The sequence below is a fragment of the Lissotriton vulgaris genome, unplaced genomic scaffold, assembly GCF_964263255.1.
Source record: "Lissotriton vulgaris unplaced genomic scaffold, aLisVul1.2 SCAFFOLD_726, whole genome shotgun sequence".
NCBI classification, from domain to species: Eukaryota; Metazoa; Chordata; class Amphibia; order Caudata; family Salamandridae; genus Lissotriton; species Lissotriton vulgaris.
The window spans coordinates 183,319-195,499 of record NW_028243544.1 but is presented as its reverse complement, the minus strand read 5'-3'; the positions used below and the strand labels follow the sequence as shown (position 1 = coordinate 195,499).

The 12,181-nt window shown below is 46.7% G+C and overlaps 1 protein-coding gene across 1 annotated transcript in view; it reads right to left on the bottom strand.

Moving 5' to 3' along the window:
• The window catches only part of GLE1 (GLE1 RNA export mediator), a 222,783-nt gene that overhangs the window by 98,651 nt on the left and 111,951 nt on the right, over positions 1-12,181 (bottom strand). Inside the window, exon 11 of the mRNA XM_086948609.1 lies at positions 6,559-6,749. Coding sequence (XP_086804735.1) covers positions 6,559-6,749 — 191 coding nt within the window. The remainder of the gene's footprint in view (positions 1-6,558; positions 6,750-12,181) is intronic.

Here is a 12,181-nt window from a genome sequence, read left to right as displayed (position 1 = left end):
AGGGTAAGAAAATCAGCTGTGCAATGGGACCTCTGCACCCGACGCCCCACGGCCTTGTGTGCCCAACCCAGCGGTGCCTAACCATCCCAAGTTACCCCTCGAAGTGGTGGTCACTCCTGAGAGATCCTTGACCCCGAGCCTGCAGTGTTTCTTGGTCCAGGAGAATTCCCATTGAAATCAACAGGGCACCTGACCTCAAAACAGCACCCTGCTGCCGGCTGCCATAGCGCCGCTGAGGGTGCCGCTTTGGTGCTAACTTGGTCCCAAACGTGCCCTGAGCTTAACCCTAGGAGCTTTGCTCCCACAACCCTGTGGCCTGCTTGCCAGCAGCCACCAACCGGAGTCCCCCTATCCTCCATAGGGGAACATAGGGCCTCAACACTCTGCACCCGGCCGCCCGAGTGCCGCTGAGGGTGCAACAACAGTGCCTCACTGACCATGGGAGACCCCGGAGTCAAACCCCAGAACCCTAACTCTAAAGACTGATGACTTACCTTGAAACGGATAACTCATTTTTCCTCATAGGATAACTGACACTTTTTGGGAGAAAAAGTGTCAAAGCGTCGACTTTTGAAAACTGCAAATATTCCTTAAAAATCAGCTGAATAACCAAAGCGCATTTTCTCCTCTGCTTTCAGGAAATGTCCCAGTGTTGAATCCAGGATCTAGCACGGAGTGAGAAAAAGTAACGATAACCTAACTTACCTGCTAAGTGAATTTCCTCCCATACGTTAACATCGGTGATTCTATGTGAAAAAGTTGCATAGTGTCAACTTTTGAAATGCAATAATATTCTTTAAAAATCGTACCTTTAACCAAAACGCATTTACTCACCTGTTTTCAGGAAATGACCCAGGACTGAATCCAGGATCCAGTCCTGTGTTAGCAAAAGTAATCTGAAAAGTAATTAACTGCATTTTACTTAAAAAGCCCATTCAATTGAATGTACTATACCTGCATTGTGTTGCAAACTGCTTTCTTAAAACTGTAACCAAAACCAGTACAAGTTACTCTGCTACTTTGAACTGTGTTCATACTAGTAATTTACAACTGAAAAGTATTTTTATGCTTACCTGTACCAGGCTTGCTTGGTTCTAGAAATAAAACAGTATATTTTTTTATACAAAATTGGCCAAGAGTTCAGTCCTTGAGTGCGTGAGACCATTTGCTGACTGAGTGTGTACATCAAATGCTTTACACTGTCCTCTGGTACAGCCTTACTGCTCGACCAAGCTACCACTTTAGAGAGTAAGGTTATATCTAACTTTAGCCTCTGCCAAACCTCTGGGGACTGGGGACTCTATACACACTGTACCTTACTTTGGTGCAGTATATACAGAGCCACTTTCTTACACTGCAGTCTCCTCTGCTGGGCGTCTTCTTTCGTCCTTCTTCGTGGGTTGCGGGAATCTGTCTTCTTGGTTCAGGGCTGCCCCCTAAATACTGTTTTTAGGGGGTGTTTTAGGGGTCTCAAGGGCAGTAACCAATGGGCTACTGACCTTGGGGTGACTACACCCCTGGTGTGCCCACCCCACAATCCCTAATCTGGATTGGGGAGTGCCTGCCATCTGCAGGATGATGGGCACTGAAGAATGGGCTTCACCTTGACTCCCCCCACCTGAGGGGGGCACACCTTCTGGGCTGTGATATTTTTCCCCGCCTGTGTTCCCACCAAAAAGGAGGCGAGACAGGAAGTGGCCCTGCTCCAGATAGCAGGAGAAGCTGTGAGTCGCATTACAAAGGCTGCCAGGCCTTTGTAAGGCCTGGGGGAGGTGTGAACACCTCCACCCAGGAAAGGCTTTGTTACTGGGTTCAGGTGAGAAGGCTCCCACCCCAGGGCTCCAGACCATGTCTTGTGGTGGTAGGCTGGTGTGTACCAGTCAGGGAACCCACCCGAGGCTGTTCGTTTTTCAGGGGGCATCTCTACGATGCCCTATGAGTGCATTTTTTATTTTAATCCCACACTAGCATCAGTGTGGGTTTAATGTGCTGGGAAGTTTGATACCAAACTTCCCAGTTTTCGGTAAAGCCATAATGGTGCTGTGGAGTACGTAATGACAACCTCCCAGCACCATATACTCTTAATGGCATTACTGCACTTACAATGTGTAACAGTTGGCTTAGACACTGTAGGGGTACAGGGCTCATGCACCTGCACCCTCACCACTGATATAGTGCACCCAGCTGGAGGGGTGGCTTACCTATGCCAGGGAGTGGGTTGTAGATTTACAAAAGGGGGTGGTGATGAACAGAGTGTCTGAATTGAGCAGACCACTCTTACCCAGTCCAAAGATCAGGGCTTGATCCATCACCGTTATTTATCTCACTGCCCCATCCCAGCTCAGAACCTGGCTATATGCAAATCAGTCTGTCCCTGGCCCAGTGCATCATGGGAACAGGGCAGACTAAACTACCAAGCCAATTCTTTACCAGAAAGGAGACAAGCTACCGGGGACCGGTTTCTGGCATTTCAGCCTCTTCGGCCCGGCTTGCTTGAATCCTGATGGAGCAGTGAGAAAGGGACTCATGTCTGAGTATACCCTGCCACACCTATAGTGGCCAAAATCGATTTACAAAAGGGGGTGGTGATGAACAGAGTGTCTTAATTGAGCAGACCACTCTTACCCAGTCCAAAGATCAGGGCTTGATCCATCACCGTTATTTATCTCACTGCCCCATCCCAGCTCAGAACCTGGCTATATGCAAATCAGTCTGTCCCTGGCCCAGTGCATCATGGGAACAGGGCAGACTAAACTACCAAGCCAATTCTTTACCAGAAAGGAGACAAGCTACCGGGGACCGGTTTCTGGCATTTCAGCCTCTTCGGCCCGGCTTGCTTGAATCCTGATGGAGCAGTGAGAAAGGGACTCATGTCTGAGGGAGTGGGTTGTAGGCATGGCAGAGAGGGATGTGTGCCATGTCGACTCTTCACTTTGTTCTGCACCAAAACACACAGCCTGCATTGGCAGTGTGTGGGTGTGAAAAGGTACATGGCCTCTAAGGGTGGCACAATAGGTGCTGCAGCCCTAAGAGGCCTTCCCTGGTCACGTTGCCCTTGGTACCCATGGCACATTTTACAAGGGACTGACATGTGGCCAGAGAGGTGCCAATTGGGGGTACAAGGTACAGTTTTGAGAAAGAACATAGGTCGTGGGGACCTGATTGCCAGGGACCCAGGGCACATCAAGTTAAAGTACATCAGTAGTCTGGCAAAAAGTGGGGGGGGGAGCGGGGGGCCGGGGGGTTACTGCAACCGAGACCCAGCTTCGTACAGAGGGCCCTGGTCAACATGCCAGCGTAAGCCCGATAGAACTCAGGTGGGAATCTGTTGCTACCTGGGGACTTCGCACCAGGGAGCAGTTGTAATGCAGACTGTACTTCCTCAGTGGCGAGTGGAGCCTTTAGTTCCTCCCTAGCCTGCTTGGGCAGTTTTGTCAGGTTCACGGTCTGTAAATATGGGAGATAAGCATCTTCCCACACTGACGGGTCTGCCTTATAAACGGCCTGAGGTTACACCCGAGCACCTGTAGCATTGCGGCCCTGGCGTGCACCACTGCACTCGTAGGCGCACACATCGCCACATTTGGGGTGGGGGTTAGTTCCGTGCGGAGGATCCAGGATAGCAAGTGCCCTGACTTATAACCCCTCCCTGTGTAGACACTGTCGGTATTGGCTAAGGGTGTACTGATCTAGCATGTCCCATATATCACTTATGCGTGTCCGTGTGTCCCATTCCCTGGCCTCCTCTAATGGGTCCGAGCGGATCGGGGTTTGTACCTCCACCAAGGCAGCCTCCTCTGACCCCAGTTCGTGCTGCACCTGCTTGTGAACTCCACATGTCAGACTCAGGCACGCCCCTCTCACTACTGCTTTCAGGTCCCCCATTTTGTGGCCCTAGAAATGTCTACACCTTCCCAGTTGAGAGTCATGTAGTCTGCCAAAGCTCCCTCTATGTGTTGTTTCCCCACCGGGTCATCCAGGACATCAGACTGCATCCGCCAGACCCTCGGAAGTTGGGCGGGAATTCCCTAACAGACCATGCAACGGGCTAGATTGGTCACCTCAATGGACAGGTCGTGATCTGATTTTGCTACCACCACTCAGTCTAGCCTGTTGTGGGCATTGTGGGTGGGGGAATAGCCGGTGTATATCTTCTGGGTGGGGTGTCTCTGCCGCCAAATATCCTGTACGCCTAAGTTCCCCCTTACCTCTCGAAGTTTCTGGGTCATTCATGGTTTTGTACCTCTTCGAGGTGGGCACCTGTCTAGCTCAGGGCCCAACACGCAACTGATATCACCCACCCATATAAATCGGCACCTCCAGGTCCGAACCCAAGACTTCCTGGAGGGAGTGATAGAAATGCGGGTCGTCTACATTTGGGGCATATGTGTTCAGTATTACTAGTTCCCTGCCGTCTATCTGCGCCCTTGCAAAGATATATCTGCCATTGATGTCTGCCTCCATATATTGCAGAGCGAACAGTGTCTCCGGGGCGTCCCACATGAGTACTCCTCTGGCGTAATTTGAATACGACGAGTGAAAGACCTGCCCCTCCATTTTTACACGAGCCTCTGGGCTCCTGCCTCATCCAAGTGAGTTTCCTGTAGGCATGCCACCGATGCCCGGGGCCTCCAATGGAATGAGAGGACCCTGTAGCGCTTGGTGCATGAGCCTAACCCTCTTGCATTCCAGCTCATGAACTTAGTACCCATTGTCATGGTGGCATACTGTCCTGATGAACCCGAGCCCATCCTCACTCTCAATCGTCCTACCTATTGTATGCTGCCTAACAGAAATATGAACGTGAAACTCCTCGGGGTCTCCGGCCAGGCCCCGCGAATCGGACGGGCCGGTTGACACCCGCTGCTCAGGTGAGGGCTCCACCTCGGGTAGACCCCCCCCCCCCCCCCCCCCTATCTATATCGGCCCCAGATTAAACGTGGTCAGCTCACTATGTGAAGCTTATTCTGATGATTTTTATTGTTCTTGCTCTCCTATAGATTTTGGAGCGCCTCAATGTAGCTGGCCCATTTATTAGAGTTTATCTAGCGAGGTGTATGTTTATGCTTATAATATTTTGTGGATAGATATGTGAGAATGTTACATGATTCAAAACCCTATACTCACCGGGTGACAGGGCTATCAAGCCAATAGCTTGCCTGGCATGTATACTTGTTGAGCTCTTTTTTTATTTTCCTTTTCATTCCTCCTTGGTTCTTTCACTGCCGGTCACATCTTCTGGCTTAGAATGAACACTAGGATTGAGACTCTCCACTATCTCCTCTCTGTGGAATTTACCCTGTCTTTTTGCATGGAACACACAGAAGGTGATAAACATTTTGGGCGGCTGTTTAGTACGATTCCCACATATTTTTAAAAAGTGAATATATTTCTGTATCTAGATCTACTGACCAAGCCACTACTTCATTTTTAGATTGTCCGGTTTTCTTTTTCCATCCTTTATTCCACTCCGCTTTGAATTTTGGAACATCACTTATGAACGCCCTGGTGAAGGTGTAACCCTTATTGCGGTGGTCACCGAAACGTGCTTTGATGCAGGTAACACCAAGAGTACAATTTCTGATTGAGAAGCCTACGTTAATATAGACAGTACAAAGTATTGATTAAGACACCTGAATTATACCAAGTAGCTCTATATATTTTTTTAATGTTTTTTTTTTTAAAAGGAACCCATCCAATACTGAGAAACATATGAAGCGTTCGACTGCTCCTTTGTGTCCGGATGTATTGTCTCCTGCTCCGGTTTCTGAACGTGTATACCTTGATGTGTATTGGGGACACCAAAGGGGGTATATTATATTGTTTTTCAGTTGATTCTAGTATGTGTATGGTTTGAGTAATTTTGGGTGTGAGTAGGTATGGCTGAGTAGTAAGAATGAATTTGTTACGGGGATGAAGCTCTAAGTTGTGTGTCACTTATTGAGTTCAAGTTCTTTTTCCTTTGTATATATAAATTAACATAAAAAAATCAAAGTATATGAATAATTTTGTATTAAATACGTATAAATTCACGCACTAGTATCTTTATTATTTAAACTTTCCTGATTTATGTGGCTTGGTCATATGGTGAATATAACTTAGTCCCAGATAACAGCGAGACATTCCGCTTCGAGCCATCAGCGGCAGGGTGGTTCCTTCGGGTTTGTTTGCTTCCACGGCCCTGTGTCCCTGAAGAATATAGAGGAGCCAGGTGCATTTAAATAAACCCATTACACCATTATTGATATTCACAGGCAAACCAGTCGTGTTCCTCTTCAGCGCATTAAGATGCAGTGACTGCGATGTTGGTCAGAGCTATCCTGTTCAATGGTCGTTTCAGTGATCCAATCTGTGTCTGCTCCAGAAATAAAGCAGTGACTGTTTTGTTGACTGCACCTGGCTCCTCGCTTTTGCCACTCGTTTTCAGACACTTTGTACATGTATAGTGCATATGCCACTCAGTTACAGATTCATTGTTCAGATGTATAGGCTGCATGATTAAGGATATATTGGACCCTTCCATCTCAGAAGTGGTAATAGTTAACAACACACACTTACCTCTGATATTCCTCCAGGGGGGTCCCCTCCCTATAAGCAGGGTAAAAAGGTACAGCGTATGGGCACTTCTTGTGCAAGTGAGCGAGCAGAAGGTCCCCGACCTTGGGGTGCAGCTCCCATATTCCAGACGCCACCACAGCGATAGGGAACGCTGCCTCATGGTGAGAGGCCACTTCCTCCTCGCCTTGTTTCTGTAAATATTATAAACCAATTACATTCGGAAAACAGTAAGATCACTGCACACACCCTCAACAAAGGGTTCTAAGGTCTACAGTAAAACGTTCACTCACTGCTTTTGGAAACACCTGAACACTTGTCATATCAAAAGGATGCCTGACACGTGTTTCAGCATGTCGGCTCCCTCCTCCAGAAATCTACCCAGAGACTTGCTAAGCAAAACAGTTCCACATCTGTGGGATTCCCAACACTTTCACCTTGACAGGCCACCACAAAATGCAATCAATTGGCTTGAGTGAGTAGAGCTGCCGCAGACAGTACTGTACTCAAGTGACCCGGAACACTTCTCATGTTACTTTAGGAGGCTTTCTAAGCTCATGATAACAACAGACTATTAAACCATCTAATGGTAATCAGGAACCCCTTTCTCCAACAGCCAGGAGCCAAACCTCCCATGAACCACTTCTTGCACAGACTGTACAGTAAAGGTATCGAAAGAATGGCTTCCGAGCAGTTGTTGGGCTAATGATAATTATCTGTCTATATGGAATGTTGTCTACAGCAGATCGACACTGAGGACTGGAGAACAAACTGCTGCACTGCGGACGCCAAACCGCCTTTGGGGTCACATGTACATCAAGAGTATATGTGAAGTATGCAGGAAAGTGGGTTTCTGATGCAGTAAACCCCCCACTTTTTGCCAGACTACTGATTCACTTTGACACAATGTGCCCTGGGTCCCTGCAATCATGTTCCCAGGGTCTGAGTTCTTTCCTGTCTCTTTGTACCCAAAATTGGCACATCTCTGGCCACAGGTAAGCCCCTTGTAAAAGGTTCCATGGGTACAAAGGGCACTGTGGGCAGGGAAGGTCTCAAAGGGCTACAGCACATATTGTGCCACCCTTAGAGGTCCTACACAACACACACACTGCCACTGCAGGCTGTGTTTTGGTGCAGATAAAAGTGAAGAGTCGACATGGCACACATCCCTCTATGCCATGCCTGAAACCCACTGCCTAGGGCCTAGGTAAGTCACCCCTTAAGCAGGGTGCACTAGTCCCCAGCTGAGGGTACAGTTGCATAAGCACTGTACCCCTACAGTCTCTAAGCCCACTCTTAGACATTGTAAGGGAAGTCAAGTCATAATTAGTATATGGTCTGGGAAATGGTCATTACGCACTCCACAGCTCCATAATCGCCTTTACTGAAACCTGGGAAGTTTGGCGTAGCGCACTTCTCTGCAAATTAAACCCACACTGATGCCAGTGTGGGATTTAATGTCTTAGAGACGCCCTCTGAAAAACGACCTGGTATGCTCCCTGAATGGCTGCCTGCCATTTGCCACCAGCAGACGGGTTTCTGGACCCCCGGGTAGAGTGTCTATGCTCTCTGGGTCTAGGAACAAAGCCCATCCTGGGCAGAGGTGTCATGCCTTCCCCCCAGGATGGACTGGGTCCACGAAGGGGAAGCTTCAAAGGCCTGCTGCCTTTGTAAGCTTTTCCTTGCTGGTTTTTGTTGTCCCCAGACATGGCTCTCACTGATTCCGACCCCCACTTTGGCAGGGGAATCGGTGGGAAAACCAAGCTAGGAAAGGTGTGCCCACCTTTGCCAACCCCACAGTTCAGGTGGGGTAGGCGAGGTGAAGCACACATCTCAGTCCCCTCCATCTTGAAGATGAGGGGACACAGCCAATTAGAGAGAGGCCCATGCCCACCTCCCACTGGAGGGTGAGATAAATAGGGGGTGTACTTACCCCAAGGAAGGGACATATGGGTCTCGACCTGCACACCCCTGTAACTCCCCCTAAATTTCGTATTTAGGGGACCTTGAACCTTTCCTCCCTAGATTCAATCTACAAAGGAGGAAAAAAAGTCTCATAGCAGAGGAGACAATGGAGAAGAACTGACTTAGCACCAGCTCTACCCGCCCGTCTGCAGTTTCCAGAGATCCGGCGCCTAAAGTCGCCTTGTACTGCATCCAGCGACCTCCAGAACCCCTAGGAGGACTGACTGCCTTCAACAAAGACCGGATCTCCTGCGAACAGCTGCTCTGTTCCAAAATAACCTAAGACTGAGCCTACTAAGGACGAAGAAACTTCACGCCTGGAACCACCACTGCAGCTGCAGCTTACAGCCTGAGTCCAAGTGGCCAAAGGGTCCGAGCGAGGTCCCCCAGTGCTCCAGAGTCAGAGTCCACCATGGGATGACCCCTCCAGGACTCCCAGGAGTCACCTGCAGCCCCGGCAGGGAGTCGAGTAGCCAGCCTGTGAGCTGCCCCCAACCAAGGTGTCCCCTAGCCCCATTAGCTAACATTCGGCCTCTGCACTCTGCAGCCGCCGCCCCAGTGCTGCTGGTGGTGCAATTGAGTCCCTATCTGGACCTTGTGAAACCTTGGGCCTCACTCCAAAAAGCCATACTTGCAGGTTGTTTACTGACCTGTAAAGCGCTTACACGTTTTTGCCCATGGGAACCAATGTTACGAGTTTTTGTTCCTAAAAATGTCTAAGTTGCGACCTGTGTTTTGTATGAAAGATAAGGAAAATGCTACTTACCCAGTATGCATCTGTTCTTGGCATGTAGAGCTGTAGAGTCACATGCTGTGCAAAGATCGCCATCTAGTGTTGGGTCCGGATGTTTGCACTTTGTTTTTGTTTGAAGAAGTCTTCCCGGTCACAAGGTAGGCGACTCCTCCTTTCGATGATAGTGCGCATGAGCATCAACTCCTTTGTTAGATTATTTGTCGCAGAGGGTGATAATGAAGTTAGTAAGAGTAGTAAGAGATGACCATGTATATATGTATCTAAGTAAGATGTAACTGCAACAGGTAAAGGTACCCAGGGAGGCGGGTGGGCGCATGCGACTCTACATGCCAAGACCAGATGCATACTGGGTAGGTATCATTTTCGGTTTGAGGCATACGAGCTGTAGATCATATGCTGCCATTGGCTATACAGTAGTTATCTCCCAAAGCGTTGGCTAACCTGGATCTGTTGCAGTGGTCTGAAATAGTGTATGTAAAACTGCTTGGCCCACACTAGCGTTAACACATCTACACAATAGTGTTTTGTGAATGTGTGAGCGTGTAGAACATGTCGCAGCTTTGCATATGTTTTCTGAAGTTGGTCGACGAGTGCACAGCTTATTTTAAACTTGATTTTATAAAAGTTGCTTAGTTTAAGTATGTGCTCCTAAGGTGTCGTCTTCTACCCTAGAGACGAGTAAATTGAATAACTGGTAGTGCTGTCAATTGGAAATTGATTGCATCCCTTAGGGCACACTGATGTCGGGGTAATTATCCTCCATGTGTTGATGAAAAGAATATTTTACTCTTGTTAGACTTTAAAAAAGTTTTATTTATTTATTTCCATTGATGTATGTTTCTCCACATAATCAATAAAGTTTTGGGGTTTTCAACTTTTACATTCTCCAGCTCCAATGCATTTCGGGTTAATACCCTTCTGGGAGCATCTACAAAAAACGACATATATGGCATATATATCATATCTATACAAGTTTACAAAAACCATGAAAACCATAATGGTTAATGGCATGCTTAAAGTGTGTGTTGGTGAATTCTGTTAAACAAATAAGTAAACGTGATTGTGGTCAACTAGCGGTAGGGCCGTGCTGTTGAGCGAGTGATTCAGGGCGAAATGCATAATATACGGATTTATCAAGGGGGCGAATTATAGGTGACGCGTTAAGCATGCAGATAAAAAGTAAACGATACATTGATTTTTTGAGTCTAAGTGGCGTGAGTTATGCTGCTGTAACGAGTAAGGTTTAAGAAGCGCGTTGGGCAATACAGTATAAACGATGCAGCGTTGTCCCAAGTGGGGATGTATCAAAGGACGCCTAACGGCTTTCACTTATTCAATGCGGTCATGTTACTAGTCGCCGTAGCGCTAGGTTAAACCTGTGTAAAAATAAAATTCAATGTGACTAACGTGAGAAAACGCTGCGCGTTATGCGCTTCTTGTTTGACGACTGGGTTAGCGTCTGTGGATGCTCGGTGAACGGGTTTGTGTAAATTAATGTGTCAGATCGACTAATAAAGTACAATGTTATCCGATCACGTGACCGCAAAAGGATAGCTGTAGAAATAGGACTGTTAGAAACCTTGCAAACCCGGAAGTCCGGGTGTAGTGTGGTGTGTGTGGTGAGTGTATAAACACCTAAGACTATACATGATTAGAAAAACGAAAATGTAAATTATATATAAACCAGCTATACATATGAGGATAAACATGAAAAATAACTGCAGTAAGGAGACCGTCCAGAACTATAAAACCCATCAGTGTGGGTTGAAAGATAATGTAATTACAGGTATCCCGAATATTCAATTTGTTCATTTAGTCGAAATGGTTTCATAGAATTAAGTCTATGGATCAAGTGGTTCTCTCTTTGAAGCAAATATTTGTTATTGTCTCTTCCCTCAACTATTTTAATGATTTCAAGTATCATAAACTTAAGTTGGGAAACGTTGTGGTTCATTTCATTGAAGTGTTTAGCTACAGATGATTTCAAGTTCTTAGTTCTAATATTTGACTTGTGCTCATTCAAGCGTACTTTGATGTTGCGCTCTGTCTTACCAATGTAGGTTTTTCCGCACGGACATTTTAACATGTATATGACATTATTGGTGTCACAGGTAGCTGTGACGTTTATCGCTATATTATGTCCTCTCATAGGGTGTGTCACTTTGTTACCCAAAATTATATTATTGCAGTTGTTGCAAGGTCCGGTCCCACGTGATTTTCTCTGGATGTTTTCTGGTTGGTTGAGGATTTCTCCCAGATTTTTCCCCTGGTGTATGCGAATAATGGTCGTGATTTGAACATGTCTTTGAAATCCATCTCCAATTGTAGCATAGGCCAATGATTCAACACTATGTTGCGAAATGTGGTGCTCACATTTGAAAATTTAGAAACTATGACCATCCTGTCACTCTGGGGGTTTGTTCTCGTTTTTTGAAATAATTCTAGGCGGTTCAGTTCTTTGACCTGGTTTTTAGCCGTCTCTAAAATTTCGTTGGGATATCCTCTTTCCCGAAATCTGTTCATCATTTCCTCTATTCGGATTTCTGCCAGGTTAGAGTCAGAGGTGATCCGTTTGACCCTTATCATTTGGGACTTGGGTAGGTGTTTTTTGAGTTATGCCTGATGGAAGCTCGTATAATGTAAAACATTATTGCGATCTGTTGGTTTTCGGTGTATATCTGTGATGATGCAGTTATTCTTTAATGTGATCTTAACATCCAAGAAAGTTATAGATTCTGCGTCTATTATCCATGTGAGCTTGATACGTTGATCGATGGTATTTAATATAATCAGAGCTTGTTCCAGATTCTCTCTGGTATCCTTCCAAAGAAAGAATAAATCGTCAAGGAAACGAACATACATTTTATGTTTTTACTCCAATTTGGGTTGGACCATATGTTGTTGTTC